General features: G+C 57.3%; 1 protein-coding gene across 46 annotated transcripts in view; it reads left to right on the forward strand.

The window, feature by feature from the left end:
• The window catches only part of GRM4 (glutamate metabotropic receptor 4), a 135895-nt gene extending 121302 nt beyond the window's left edge, over positions 1-14593 (forward strand). For 29 of the 46 annotated variants that reach the window (XM_078000155.1, XM_078000126.1, XM_078000125.1 and 26 more), the window contains 3 exons: positions 37-972; positions 8133-8379; positions 13605-14593. In XM_078000155.1, the coding sequence (XP_077856281.1) occupies positions 37-972; positions 8133-8379; positions 13605-13654 (1233 nt within the window). In that variant the 3' untranslated portion in view covers positions 13655-14593. Of the gene's footprint in view, positions 1-36; positions 1017-2851; positions 2908-8132; positions 8423-13565 lie in introns of those variants that run through there. The other 17 variants (XM_078000136.1, XM_078000138.1, XM_015136122.3 and 14 more) reach the window with 6 other exon arrangements.
• The last annotated feature ends 872 nt before the right edge of the window (positions 14594-15465 follow it).

Here is a 15465-nt window from a genome sequence, read left to right on the forward strand (position 1 = left end):
GTTCTGAGGCCTGCTCTACGGTACTGTTATTGCCAGATAGAGCGGATGCACTGGCCGGGCAGCGGGCAGCAGCTGCCCCGCTCCATCTGCAGCCTGCCCTGCCAGCCAGGTGAGCGGAAGAAGACAGTGAAGGGCATGCCTTGCTGCTGGCACTGCGAGCCTTGCACAGGGTACCAGTACCAGGTGGACCGCTACACCTGTAAGACGTGTCCCTACGACATGAGGCCCACGGAGAACCGCACGGGCTGCCGGCCCATCCCCATCATCAAGCTTGAGTGGGACTCACCCTGGGCAGTGCTGCCCCTCTTCCTGGCTGTGGTGGGCATCGCTGCCACGTTGTTTGTGGTGATCACCTTTGTACGCTACAATGACACGCCCATCGTCAAGGCCTCGGGCCGTGAACTGAGCTACGTGCTGCTGGCGGGCATCTTCCTGTGCTACGCCACCACCTTCCTCATGATTGCCGAGCCCGACCTCGGCACCTGCTCGCTGCGCCGAATCTTCCTGGGACTAGGGATGAGCATCAGCTACGCGGCCCTGCTCACCAAGACCAACCGCATCTACCGCATCTTCGAGCAGGGCAAGCGCTCAGTCAGTGCCCCACGCTTCATCAGCCCCGCCTCACAGCTGGCCATCACCTTCAGCCTCATCTCGCTGCAGCTGCTGGGCATCTGTGTGTGGTTTGTGGTGGACCCCTCCCACTCGGTGGTGGACTTCCAGGACCAGCGGACGCTGGACCCCCGCTTCGCCAGGGGTGTGCTCAAGTGCGACATCTCAGACCTGTCGCTCATCTGCCTTCTGGGCTACAGCATGCTGCTCATGGTCACATGCACCGTGTATGCCATCAAGACACGCGGCGTGCCCGAGACCTTCAACGAGGCCAAGCCCATTGGCTTCACCATGTACACCACCTGCATCGTCTGGCTGGCTTTCATCCCCATCTTCTTTGGCACCTCGCAGTCGGCCGACAAGGTGAGTGGTGGGGGCCGGGGGTGGACAGTGGGTGGGTGAGGGCAGTGAGCAGGGAACAGCCTCCTGAGGCTGGCTGGCCTCTCCCCTGCTCCAGAAATGCCTTCTTTCATGCCTCATTCTGACTTCTCTCCCAGTTGCAAGTTTTCTCTCTGGGTTCTGGGTTTTCTTTCCTCTTTCTCTGTTCGTGCCCCTCTCCCTCTTCTCTCTCCCTCTTTCTCTCTGTCTTGTATCTCCTTTTTTCTCTTCTCCTTCTGTCTCCTTCAGCCCCACTTCACTCCCTCTTTCCATCCTCCCCCGTTCTCCTTCTCCCCTCCTCCTCTCTCTCCCTGTCTCTCCATCCCTGCTGCCCCTACCCCATCTCCTTCCCTTCTTTCCTCCCCCTATTCTCTCACCCCTTCCCCTCCTCTCTCTATCAGCCTGGGATGCCATACCCTCCTTCACTCTTCATTCTTTTCTAGACTCCTTTCTCTTACCTCTCTCGCTACTCAACCCTGTCTTCCTTTTGGTTCACTCCTCTCTTCTCCCTCCTCCATCTATCCCTCACAGGATCCCCATGGGACCCTTCCCCTCTCCCCAGCCCCAAGCTGCCCTGGGAGCCCAAAGACTAGGGGCTGGCAGAGGGCCTTTCCTTCCCTTGGCTGGAGTTGCAGAGTGGCTACCTCTGTCTCCTGTTGGCCTGTTCTGAGGACCAGGGCACACCCCAAGAGACCTGTATGCTTGGCTCACATCCCAGTCCTGGTGCTGGCTGAGTGACTTGGGGGTTTTATCTTGAAGGACTGGGAGTCACTGAAGGCAGGGGCGTCAATGTGAACCAAGGACCCCAGGTCTTGGTCTGATCTCCATGTATAAGTGTGGGATCTGGGCAAGTCAGTTGGCCTCCCTAGCCTCAGTTTCTTCATCAGTAAATTGGGGCCATGTCCCTTTCCCTGCAGTCCTTCCAGGTATTGTCACAATCACATGACACAATGGGTGCACAAACAGTTAATACAGTGTAAGGAGTGTGGCGCTGAGGAAGCCAGAGGAGTGGGGAACGAGATCAGAGAGGTGACAGGCCAGATGGTGGCGATAACATTGGCTTTTACCACGAGTGAGAAGAGAGGCTGCTGCAGGCTTCTGAGCAGGTGAGGGTGCTGTCTGATGTAGGTTGAAAAGGACCCCCTGGCTGCCAGGAGCAGCTGTGAGAAGGTCACTGTCATGCTCTGCAGGTGAGGGTGTCCCCAGCAGATGCAGTGGGGAGTGGGGGAGTCTGGGCCTGTCTGGAGACTGGCTGGCCAGGTTTCCAATGGATGGCATTGGGTGGGAGACCAGGAGAGAGTCAAGGAGAACACCATGCTTTGAGGCCTGAGCAATCAGGAAGGAAGGAGTTTCCCATGCTAAGGAAGAGAAGACAATGAGAGGAGCCTGTGAGGGGGCAGAAGGGGTCCTTTGGACATGCTAAGTTTGGGATGTTCATTAGACGTCCAAATGCAGCTGCCAAGTCAGTGGTTGAATATAGGAGTCTGGAGTTCAGGGGCAAGTTCTGGGCTGGGGACATATCTGAGGAGTCGTCAGCTTGAGGCTGGCATCTAAAGCTGTGAGCCCATGGCTGGGCATGGTGGCTCATGCCTGTAATCCCAGCACTTTGGGAGGCTGAGGCGGGTGGATCACCTGAGGTCAGGAGTTCGAGACCAGCCTGACCAACATGGTGAAACCCTGTCTCTAGTAAAAATACAAAAAAGTAGCCAGACAAGGTGGCTTATGCTTGTAGTCCAGGCTATTCAGGAGGCTGAGGCAGGAGAAATGCTTGAACTTGGGAGACAGAGATTGCAGTGAGCTGAGATTGCGACACTGCACTCCAGCCTGGGTGACAGAGTGAGACTCCATCTAAGGAAAGGAAAAGAGAGGAGAGGAGAGGGGAGGGGAGGGGAAGGGAAAGGAGGGGAGAGGAGGGGAGCTGTGAGCACCAGTCTGAACTCCCAGGGATGCCTAGTTTTCAGTGAGGCAGCAGCCAAATCTGCCATGGGATGGGGTGCTTGTCATGTGGAGACACTTTACCTAACGGCTGTTAGGCCCCATGGCAGCTGGTGAGGTCTCATCATCTCCTGCTTACAGATGAGGACAGAGGGGCACAGAGAGGGGGAGTGACTTGCCTTGGTGGCACAGCTGGACTTGACCCCACTTTGTCTAACTTAGGAGCACCCACCTCATCCTGAGCGCACCCTTCCCCCCTGTAGCTCTGGGATACCTCACGCCCTGGGACTCCTTGGTAGGTGCCTACCTCTTTTCCAACAGCTCCTCAAGGGTCATCTTCCAATAGGGGTCCTGTGGGGGGCCCTAAGAGGTAGACCTTGGGGCTGGCAGTGAGTGTCCTAAGATCTGAGATCTGCTTCAGCAGGGGGATCCCACCTTGCATGTCTGAGCCAAGCAGCCGCCATGCAGCCATGGCGCCCAACCCGTGCTGTGAGCTGGGTCTCTGGCCTCCACCAGGCCTGCTGTGGGAGGCCCTCCCTGCTGAGTATAGGTGCAGGCAGAGGCCCTCATGCCTCTCAGTGCTCATGGGCCTGTGGAGCCAGCGGGGAGGCCATCCCATACCCCAGGAGGCTGGCAGCTTGAGAAATTACCCTCAACAATACCAGGAGGCCCCTTCCCACACCTCCTCAGGGAGTGAAGGTACCTGGCTGGGAGGCCCACACGTGACGGTTAAGCCCCTCCCTCCACCTTGCCATAATTCCCCTGGCTGCCTTCCAGCAGCCCACTCCCCAGTGGGGTCCCTGTCATCCCAGGATATCAGGCCCTCTGGTCTCCAGATGTTGCAGCCCAGCCCCCCAACTCAGCCTTCCTACCCTTTGCAATCTCTCCAGGTGACCTACCAGCCTCTGATTCCTGCCTTTTTAGGAGGCTCCCCCAGCCAGCCGTGATGATGAAGGGAGTCCCTGAGATGATCAGTTCATAGGCCCAGAGAGGGACAGGGACTTGTCTCAGGTCATATGACAGGCTGGCCTCACACTGGGTGCTCTCTCCCTGGTGTCCCAGGACATCGGACATATACCTCTCCCACTCTGGGCCTCTGAATGGGAGGGGGCAGAGGAGATGTGCTCTGAAGTTCCTGCAGTTCAGGCTACCAGGCTTCTTAGAGACTCAGGCAACCCGGGGCTGTGTCTGGGCCATGTCATGCCGAGTTGCAAGATGTCCCAGTGCAAGCTGCAGGTCTGGCTGCTAAGTGTGTGTGTTTGCATGTAGATCAAGCGGGGTGTGGCTGTTGTCAGGAGTTGTGGTATGCCTGCAGAAGTGTGTGTGTATAGACGTGTGTGTGCCTTTTTGTGCATGTACATGCTCAGTGGTGCATGTGTGGTGTGTGTGTGCACGGGTGTGTGCCCATGTGCATGCAGATTGAGTGGGGATGGGTTGATGGGTGTGCTGAGGGGTATGTAGCTGCTGGTGTGTGTATGGATGTGTAGGTTGAGTATATGTGCCCAGGAGTGTGCACACAGTGTGCAGATGTGTGAGTGCAAATGTTAGTGAGTGTGTGCAGGTGGATGTGTGTAAGTACATTTGTGTCTATGTATATGTGCCCATGTGTGAAGGTGTATGTGTGTGTGTGTGTGAGCCCAGCTGAGTCAGATGTAAGTGTGCAGCTGTGAGGTCAGGTGTATGTGTCAATGCAGGTATGTACGTGTATATTGATGTGTGTGTGTGAGCAGGCATGCATGTATGCACACACGCACTTGCACACTCCCCGAGGGTTCAGGTGCTGGCACAGAGTGAAGCTGTCTGTGCCGCTCTGGTGAGCAGGCGGCTGGATTTCCCAGCCTTAGCCCGGATTTCCAGGGCTTAACACCGCAGCCATTTGGCATTACACTGAGCGGGCTTTCTCCACTACGTGGGGTTACTGCTCAGTCATGCTTGGGCGGGAGGTGGCTGCAGAGGCAATCAGGGTGTGGGGAAGTTTGTCTGGTTTGTACAGATTCGGAGGATCTTGGTTCCTATCAGGGTCAGCCTGCAGAAGCACAAGGCAGGCAGAGCTCCTTGGTGCCCCCACCAGGGCCCCTCAAACCCTGTACCCCCAGGCCTAGCACGAAAGCAGGAAATTCATCATCCACATCTACAGCTGCTCCTTCCTGCGCCCTTTCCTTACCCCAGGTGTCCTCTGCCCTCCTGCATCCAACTCAGCTCAGACAAGCTCCTTCACTGTGGGGAGCACATGACTAGTGAGGTTGAATGCAGGATTCCTCACGGAGGACGGAGTGCAGCGGGGGCCCATCCACACAGGGGAGCAGGGATGGTGGGAGTTCAGGCACCAGCGGGCTAAGAGGCGGGTGGGTGAGAGAGGAGGGGAGATCGTAGCCCAAAGGCCGCCTCTCACTCTGCCTCCCTTTAAGACCTTCTTGGTGCCTGGGTTCAGCCCCTCAGGAGTGCCTGCTGGGGTCTAGACCACTGTTTCTCTGATAAGGGTTAACCTGCTACCACCTCCTGGTGGCCATGTGTGCCTTCACAGAATAGGGCTCCAGAAACAATGTCTGAGCCAGAGGCAGGTTCCCATGGTGGGGCTCAAATTCCACACCCTGGGGCAAGGATCGGAACTGGCGGTGTACAGGGCCCCCGCTTCTGCTGTGTACAGGGCCTACCTCCCAGCTGGGGATGGCTACAGGAGCCCCCAGGGCCCATGCTGGGAGGGAGGGTTCTGATCTGTTTATTGCCCTTGAATTTTGTTTGCAGAAAGGCTCCTAGGCTGAAAAACAAAATAGAACAGAACACCAATGACTGTGCCCATGTGTTCAGAGTTGACTATATCATTTTCAGCGCCCAGCACAAAATGGAAACGCAGAGCCCACTGTTCAGAAATTATCCACAATTCAATATGGTGGCAGCAGGACCTTAAACCGAGAGCTAGGCACAGGCCCCTGGGTGAGTGCACAGGTTGTGCACTCAGCGCTGGCCCTGCCTGTGTTCATGGAGGGGCGTCTGGTGCCCAAAGAGGGGAGGAAACTTGTTAACATCCCACGGTGGGCTGGGGCAGAGTAGAATCTGGAACCCAGGACACTGACCTCAACATAAAACTGTGTCCCCTGCAAGTGTTCCTCTGCCCAGAGGAGGGCCTCTATCCCTGGTCCCACCAACTCCATGTGGGCCCAATTGCACTCCACCCATCAACAAGGAGCAAAGGGTCTAAGATGGGGGTCTCACCTGGAACACAACCCCTATTCCCAAGAACCCCTAGTGTGAGAGGAGAGCCAGCCCTGCCCTCAGGGAACTCTGATGTAATGAGGGAGAGGGAGACACACCTTGTCCCCAGGGAACTCCCAGTCCCATGGTGAAGACCCAGATGACAAGCCTCTTCTCCATTAGCCCGAGACTCTATGATATTCCCAAGCGTCTGTTTTAATGCTCTGGAGCCTGTTCCTGCCCTCTCACTCTGGCCACCAGCCCCATCTCGGGCGGGAGAGGTGTCCAGCATGCCCCCGCCGGCTGGTCATGACCTTTCCCTCCAGGAGAGCTCCGTGCCCATGGGTGAGAGTTAAGTGGTGTCTGAGGATGGAGGCCTGTCTGTGTCTGGAGGGGCGCGTGCTCACCGGGGGACAGGCTTTCATTTCCCCTGGGCCTGTGACATTTTCCTGAACCAGTGGCCGCGCTCGGCCTCCTTCCCCTCGGAGCTCTGCCTGACCTGGGCCACACCAGCCTGGAGGCTGCACTTTGAGGAGTGTCAGCGCCTTGGCTTGGGCACATCATGGCTGTCCGGTCATGCCTCCGTGTCCCCCATGTCTCTTCTCCTCAGTTTCACCTCAGTGCCTGCAGTCACTAAAAGCAAGTTCCACATGGCTTCACAGTCTGTGCTTGGGGTACCCTCATGGTTTAGGTAGGTAACTGCTTTCATCCCATTACACTGAGGGAAAAACTGAGGCCCACAGAAGGGCAGGATTCTCCTTTTAGGCCCTACAGCTTCTCCAGTCCCTCTCCCAAAGGTGGGAAACCCAGGACAGGGTGGCTGGGTTTCCCTGGAAGGTCATCCCATCCAGTGTCATGAGGCATTTATGGAGGGGTGTGCAAGGGACAGGGAGGAATATAAGAACTGGAAAACCCGGTCCTTACACGGGGGGTACTGCCAGATGAGGCCAGGGCCCCTATGCCTTCAGGAAACAACTCCAGACCTGTGTCCACACTGCCGGTCTGGCTAGAAGAAACGAAGGGTGTCATGGGGGCCCATAGAGTTGGGGGTCAGGAGAGGCTTCCTGGAGGAGGTGACACATCAGCCACGTACCAGGGCAGGACCCAGGCCCAGAAAGCAGATTTGGGGAAGAGCATTTCCTGCTTCCTTCGTGCCCAGACCCAGGAGGCCTAGCCTGGGTCTCCTTTGCTCCCACCTTGGCTGAGGTGGTTCAGAGGGGCGGCTGAGGCCTGGAGGACCTGGAGGAAGGGAGAGGCAGGGAGGGGAATCCCAGACAGGGACAGTGGGAATTGCCGAGCCCTGCCTGGAAGGCCCTACTATTGTAAAATGGATTATCCGACACCCAGATTAATGGGCTTTCATTTTGCTAAACATCTGTCACCGTTAGTGCTGGTGAACGAGCATGAAATGAGCTCTGACTGCTGCCACCACCGTATCGTGATGGGTGCCAGGGATCCCGTGCTCTGCACTGGGGACCATTGGGGGGCAGTCATTGAATGGGGGCCTGGTCTGAGGGGCTGTGATGTGGCCACTGGGTGTTGTTCCAAAGCACCAAGGGGTGCTCCTGTCACCCTCAGCCCTGAGAAGGGCCGGCTGTGGTCTCCTGAGAGCCTCTCCTCAGGCACGCCTCCTCCACATAGCAAATAACAGCAGTAACCTGAATTGGCACTTACCATGTGCCAGATGTTTTCCACACTTTTAAAACATTTATTAAGTCACTTAATTCTCACAACAGCTGTAGGTGGTAAGGACTATCATTATCATGCCCATATTATACATGAGGAAACTGAGGCACGAGAATGTGACGTGTCCGATATCACACAGCTGGAAGTAGTGAGCCAAGATTTGAATGCAGAAACCCTGGTCTGCAGTCCCAGCTCCAAGCCACGACTCCCTTCTGCCTGAAGGCAGCGGGATGCAGGGTGGGGTCCCCAGGTGCGTCTCTGGGTGGGAACTGGCGGAGGTCAGGGCTCACACGGGGTGGAGCCTGCTCTGATGCCGCCCTGCCCTCCGCCAGCTGTACATCCAGACGACGACGCTGACCGTCTCGGTGAGTCTGAGCGCCTCGGTATCCCTGGGAATGCTCTACATGCCCAAGGTCTACATCATCCTCTTCCACCCGGAGCAGAACGTGCCCAAGCGCAAGCGCAGCCTCAAAGCCGTGGTCACGGCGGCCACCATGTCCAACAAGTTCACTCAGAAGGGCAACTTCCGGCCCAACGGCGAGGCCAAGTCCGAGCTCTGCGAGAACCTCGAGGCCCCAGGTGAGTGCCTGGTCCTGTTCCGCCCCCTCGGGCCCCAGGCCCCGCTCCTTTTGCAGCAGGTCGGCTGAGCTCCTGCCCCACCCCGCCGCTCCCTACCCCGATGCCCCATCCTGGGGAGGCAGTGGGGGAACCCTGAAGCTACAGGTGGGAGCCAGCCTCTCAGGGAGAGCCCTGAGGTACTACATTAGAGCCGGTTCTGTCCTGCCCCTCCTGGTGGCCTGGAGAGAACCTCAAGGTTTCCCCAGCCTGTGCCCTAGCAGCACCCTTCCAGGCATCTGTGCCCCACCCCAAGGCAGGCCACCAGGGGGCGCCTGGGCCCTGAGGGTGAGCGGGACCCCAGGATTTCCCTGTGCTGGGGCACGGGTCTCCACCTGTGCGCTTTCAGCCCTTCTGGGAGAAGGGGTCGTCCCAGGGGCCCTGCACACTGGCCCTTTGGTAACCTGGTTGGGTGGGAGTGGCCCTGGGCAGCTGTAACACCCAGCTTGGCTTTGTTCGGCCACCCCCTAGCAGGCACCTGGGCAATAGGGATCCGGGACATGAACTGGCCAGGACCGGTGAGTGAGGGCAGGGTGAGGCAGAGGGACCTACAGAACTGCCTAGCGGCGCTCAGGTAGCCGCCTGTCTGGGGGACTGTCTGAGGAGACCCAGCAGGAGAGGGTCATCCTTTGTGGTGGGGGAGGGCACCAGGCAGGGACCTCGGCGGCTGAGGGGCAGGCCTGCAGTCTGGAGCTGGCCAGGACAGGTCCCTTCAGGGCTGGTTACAGAGCAGTGCCACCATCTTTGCCAACTCCTCTCTTCCTCAGAGATCTGCCTGTGCTCCCCTGTTTTGGAGAGTATACCAGCTTCTGACACCCTCCCCTCTCTGATCAATGCCCCTTATGCCTGTGTGTTCCGTTTCCCTGCCCTGTGACCTCTGGTTCTTTCCAGTCCTCCTCCTCCCCATAGAACACCAGCTTCTCCCCACCTACGACTCTGGGGTTCCCTTCAGGTGTCATGCTGGCCCCCATACAGAGCAGGGAAGGAACAGAGGGGCCCATGGGACTCCTACCTTTGGCCTTCCATGTCTACCTGGATGTCCAGAAACCCCAGATGAAGCCCTGACCAGGCCTTTCTGCCTGACTGGGGACCTCGTCCCCGCTTCAGTTTTCCTCCTTCCCGTGGAGACCTCCCTTCTCAGGTCCCAGGTCCCGTTCCCTCCAGGCCCCCTCTCTGCTGCGTGCAAGAGCAGGTCTGTCAGATGCGCTTTTCCCCAGTGCTCCTGAGAGATAGTGGGTATTAGCCTCTCCTGGAGGTGACACCCTGACCTCAAAGGGTGACACCGTGGGTGCTGTGACAGGGCAGAGGGCCCCATAAAGGGTGGGGCCCTCACGGAGAGCTCTGATGGCTCAGTACTGGTCCTCTGCCTCTGCTCCAGCCAGTCACCTGGGAACATGGGACAATTACCCACTCCTGCCAGAGAAGGAGGGGTGTGGAGGCCTGGGGAGGGAGACCCCGTATCCCCAGGTCCCTGCTTCCTGCCCAGAGGAGCCTGGGGGCCTCCAGGCTGTGGAGCAGCCCCCACGGGGCTCAATTCCAGCTGCTCTGGGGTTGGGAGGGACCGAGGGGTCTGTGGTCACCAGACCCCCTGCAGGCCTTGGCATCCTCCCCCCTGAAAATCTTAGGGGCTTCCATGGTAGGGAAGTTAGGGAGCCCCTCTCCCTACCTCCTATGTGAAGGCCAGTGGCCAGCACCCTGTGCCCCCATTGTCTCTCAGCTCAGTGACAACAGAGGCCATGGAGGCACCAGGCAGGAGCCAGGTGATTAATTCTGGGGGCAGCCGGACGGTGGGGGTGTGAGCAGGAGGAGTGGAAAGGTGTCACTCCTGTGGAACAGGGACATTTTTCACTCTGTCACTGGCAGGCTACGTATCTTTAAACAAACAACAGAATAAATAATTCAGGGGCCTGATTGCAGGCAGACTGGGTGCGGAGACAAGGGGCGACAAATGGGGGCTGTCAACTGGCGCCTAGCACTGCCTGGCTAATTGTTATCTGTGCCTCCGGCAACTGAAAACCAGCAGCCAGGGCCTGTGGTCAGCACCGGGTGGGCTCAGGGCCTCGGCCCGTATTCCTCGGCCTTCCCTTCATACTGAGAGTGTGCCGGGGGTGTTGCTGTCCCTATCCGGTCCCCACTGCTGGAGTAATTCCAGCCCTGTCCTTCTGCCTAGCATGCTGCAGGATTTAAAGAGTGTTTCTGTTCACCTCTTGGCTGACCCCACGTGGTGTTTATTATCACCCCATCTTACAGATGAGAGAATCTCGGCTCTGAGAAGGTCAGTTTGTTAGAAGGGCCACATGGCAGGTGTCGAGATTCCCCCATAGCATTGCAGGCAGGACTGGACCCCAAGTTTCCTGACTTCTGGCCAGAGCCTTTCCCTTGGAGCCTCACTGTCAGCTCGTGGGGGCCCTGGGCAGACTCACGGCTCCCGTTTTCCAGATGGTGAGACTGAGTCTTGGGTGAAGGGCTCCCCAGCTTCTGGAACCTGTGAGCTGGGTTTTCTAGGGCAGACAGGTGGGGCATTAGAGGAGAGCAGAGGCCCTGCGGTCCTTCCTCTCCATACTTTCTCTAGTCTGCAGCTGCCACTGCTGCCCCTCAGCTGCCCTCAGGCTTGCATCCCCTGCAGTCAATGGAGATTTTGTTGTGGCTGCTGAGAGTTTTTTTCACCTCTGAACCAGGAGCTGCTGGGTTTTACAGGCTTGAAGCTGAGTTTTATCAGTTCCCCCAGGGGGTGACGGAGCCCTGGGAAGTTGATTCTCACCAGCCTGGCCTGCTGTGATTCACATAGCCACTGCTGCGCGTTTTCTGACCATGGGGGATAGAATGGAGTGAAGACGTTGGGGGCAGTTGGAAGCCCCTCAGGAGAAGTAGTTTAGGCAAAAAGACCACTTGCTGAAGTTACAGGCAGGGAAACTGAGACCCAGCAAAGAAGGGGAAGAGTTGCCTGAGGCTCAGAGAGAGTGTGAGGCCGCCCTGCAACTAGAATCTCAGTTCCTGCCCTCAGGGTGCTGATCTGCGCTGATCTCCCTCTCACACCTCCTGCCATCCCAGGCCACCTCCTGGATGCTGCCCCCCCGAAACGGACCTTGACCTGTCCTGTGGTCCCTCTGCCCTCTGCCCTCTTGGTCATCCAGAACCCTGGAAGGTCATGGGTCCTTTCAGAGGTGAAGGTGGGAATTCTTCATGAGCTGTAAGGTGTCATGCTGTGTTCTTATTCTTTTTTTGGATGTTGTGGCACCATTTTCTTCCATTGGTAGCTATCCAGGTAGCACCTAAACCTTGAAACTTGCCCACCACCATCCGGCTAAGTGATTCTTCATCATCTGCTTGAATTTTTCTGTTGACAGGGAGCTCATAGGCCACTGACTCCACTCAACTCTGGCCAGGAGAAAGTTCTTCCTTTAATTGAACTGGACTCTGACCTTCATGCCTCCCTACTAGTCCCATGGTGGACCCCTCTGCTCACCCCGTCCCCAACCAGTTTGCTTCTTCCACATGTGATAGACTGATAGTTGGACACCGAACTCCTGCCTGTGTTAGTGGGCTTCCAGTTACACTGCTGTGACAAAGAGGTCCCAGAACTGAGCAGCTCAAATCAGACAGATGTTTGTTTCTCTCTGCCATAATAAGACATCATGGGTGGGTGGGAGTGGGGACCCAGGATCTTTCCATCTTGTTGCTCCATTGGCTCCCTGAAGATTGAGGCTAGATGACCTCAATGGTTGTTCTGCTCATGGAAGGGAAAAGAGAAGAAGCATGGGGGAAAGACCATTTTAATTGAATGACATGGGAGCTACACACAGTCCTTCCATGTGTATTTCATGAGGAAGAACGCAGTCAGGTAAGGCCTCACCTAGCTGCAAGGGAGGCTGGGAAACCTAGTCCTTCAGAGTCATGTGCCCAGTGAAATAGGGGAGAGAGGACTGGGGGGACAATTTGCAGACCACCACACCTGTCCCCCAGTTTCCTCTTCTCCAGATGACCCTGGCTGAGTCTGGCAGATGTGCCTCCTTTTTGAGCCAACAGATCCCGACCGATAGTCAGGGCAGCTTTAGGACAAAGGGCAGCTGGTTTCTCCCACCCACTGCTTCTCTCCACACTCGTGGATCAGCCCCTGCCCCAGGCAGCAATACTGCCCTGATTACCACCACTGAGCCAGCTCCCAGGCCACTGAGGGAGGGCCTAAACCCTGGCTGAACAGGACAAAACCAAGGGTCTGGCCAGGCCCCTCACCCCTCTGGCCTTAGTTCCTCATCTGTCAAGTTGGGTGATGCTTCATTGGCTGCCTCACTAGGCTGCTGTGGGGTCTGCACTCTGGAGGGGTGGGGGACACTCACACTGCTCATGAGAGCTGCTGGCATCACTCAGCTATGGACAGGAATGGGAGATACCCCGATGTACCACCCCAGTCCCAGGGTGGAGTAAGGGCCAGAGGGACAGGGGCAGATAAGGGGGGCTCAAGACTGAGGGAGACGGGGCACCGAGAAGTAGAAAGGGTGGATGCTCAGAGGGCCCTGGGGATCCGGGGGACTTGTGTTTCCTTGGGTGTGGGGCAGAGTGCTGAGTCAATCGCATGCCTCAGTTTCTAGCCATGCATGGCCCCACTCTGGTTTTCATTATTTATTTCCTCTATCCCTGTTCCTCACTCTCTTCCCCTAGGCCACCGTTCTAATTTAACGTATATTCCTTACATGTGCGCATCCAAATTGCGTGTGGTTGAACTTCTGAAAGACTTCCCTTTGATAATATTTTAAGGTTATATAATGTCATAAAAAAAGGTTTCTTTTGAAGTGTGGTAGAATTAGGAGGTGGCAGGGGCCCCATGCTGGGGAGCCCCTCACATGGGAGTGGGGTTTGGGGAGGGAATGCTGGAGGAAGGAGTCATCTCTAGAGTAAAAAGGGAAGAGGAAAGGCATTCCAGGCAAGCAGCCCAGTCCGGCAAAGGCGTGGAGGTGTGAAACATGGGCCCAGTCCCTGGATGAGGAGCTGGGAACAGCAGGAGAAGCAAGCGGATGGGCCAGGCGGGGCCGGTGCAGTTTGGGGCAATGTTGATAGCTCAGCCCAGGACTGGATGCCATGAGAGGTGGAGAGCTATGGTAGGTTCTTGTGCAGGGTTATGCCCGTGTGGAAGGAGAGTTTGAGAAAAGCAGCCCCTGACTCCTGGGTACCCCTGGTCTCTCTCCTTCCAGCGCTGGCCACCAAACAGACTTACGTCACTTACACCAACCATGCAATCTAGCGAGGCCATGGAGCTGAGCAGCAGGAGGAGCCGTGACCCTGTGGATGGTGCGTTGGGCCAGGGCCACACCCAAGGGCCCAGCTGATGTCTTGCCTGCCCGTGGGCACCCACGGATGTGGCTCGGTGCTGAGGACAGCAGAGCCCCCGGCCGTCACTGCTGGCAGCCTGGGCAAGCTGGGTGAGCGACAGGAGCACGAGGGGCCGGGGCAGTGCCAGGCTACCACAAGAACCTGCATCTTGGACCATTGCCCCTCCCGGCCCCAAACCACAGGGGCTCAGGCCGTGTGGGCCCCAGTGCTAGATCTTTCCCTCCCTTCGTCTCTGTTTGTGCTGTTGGCGACCCCTCTGTCTGTCTCCAGCCCTGTCTTTCTGTTCTCTTATCTCTTTGTTTCACCTTTTGCCTCTCTGGTGTCCCCGGCTGCTTGTGCTCTCGGCCTTTTCTGTGTCTCCTTTCTGGCTCTTGCCTCTGCCTCCTCTCCCTCATCCTCTTTGTCCTCAGCTCCTCATGCTTTCTTGGGTCCCACCTGTGTCACTTTTCTGCCATTTTCTTTCCTGTTCTCCTCCGCTTCATTCTCGTCCAGCCGTTGCTCCCCTCTCCCTGCCACCCTTCCCCAGCTCACCAAACCTTACATGTTGCAAAAGAGAAAAAAAGAAAAAAAAATCAAAACACAAAAAAGCCAAAACAAAAACAAATCTCGAGTGTGTTGCCAAGTGCTGCGTCCTCCTGGTGGCCTCTGTGTGTGTCCCTGTGGCCCGCAGCCTGCCCGCCTGCCCCGCCCGTCTGCCGTGTGTCCTGCCCGCCTGCCCGCCTGCCCCTCCTGCCGACCACACGGAGTTCAGTGCCTGGGTGTTTGGTGATGGTTATTGATGACAATGTGTAGCGCATGATTGTTTTTATACCAAGAACATTTCTAATAAAAATAAACACCTGGTTTTGCACCTGGGCTCCACATCCACTGAGGGTCCTGCCATGGGACCACAGGCTCAGCCTGCAGCTGGAGGGCCTGGACCTAGAGGGAAGCGGGAAATGGGCTCTGGAGACCCAGGGCTTGGGGGCTGTGGAGACTGTTCCCTGGGCTGGGATCTAGTGTGCTGTGGAGGGGCCAGATTTCCAGGTAAAGGGCAGGGACATTGCAGGAAATTCCAGGAATCGGCACCTAGTAGTCCCCTAGTTAGGGGGGATGCTTTGTCCCCAGCCCTGGGATGGTAACATTTCTGCCTTGCCTGTCCTCTGTCTCACACCCCTCACACCTGGGACTGCCCTTCCATCCCCGCCCCCATAACCTGCGCCTCTCTCCTTCCAGCCAGGAAGTCCTCTTCTTGAGAAGTTAACTTCCGAGGCTGCCAGCACTCACAGCCATCCCTTCCTGCTTCTGTTGTCTCCAGGCTCGGGTGCTAAGATGATGTGTGTCTGTTGTGGAGATCAGTGTGTTGTATGTGTCCACGTGGGCCCACAAGTGCACGGCACAGGCATGGCCGTGTGGCTTGTTGGCTGCGTGTCTGTGTGCACGCCCAGCGCGTCCATGCACATGCGTGTCTGTCTTGTTTGAGTGTCTGGTCGTCTGTTTGGGTCCCGGTGGCTCGTGTGGATTCCTGTCTCAGGCCCATGGTGAGCGTTCACCGCAGCTGGCTTCCCTGGCAGGTTGGGAGGTGGGAAACAGGGACACTTAGGGGCTGGGCTCTGGCTGGGGTAAATTATAGAGCCAGCGACACAATGAGGCCATAGGCAGCAGCTGGAGCCCGGGCTGCCTGTGCCTCCCCCTCCTGCCCCGCCCCTGCCCTGCCCCGCCCCCAGGTCCTGCACCCCCTCC

The sequence above is a fragment of the Macaca mulatta genome, chromosome 4, assembly GCF_049350105.2.
Source record: "Macaca mulatta isolate MMU2019108-1 chromosome 4, T2T-MMU8v2.0, whole genome shotgun sequence".
NCBI classification, from domain to species: Eukaryota; Metazoa; Chordata; class Mammalia; order Primates; family Cercopithecidae; genus Macaca; species Macaca mulatta.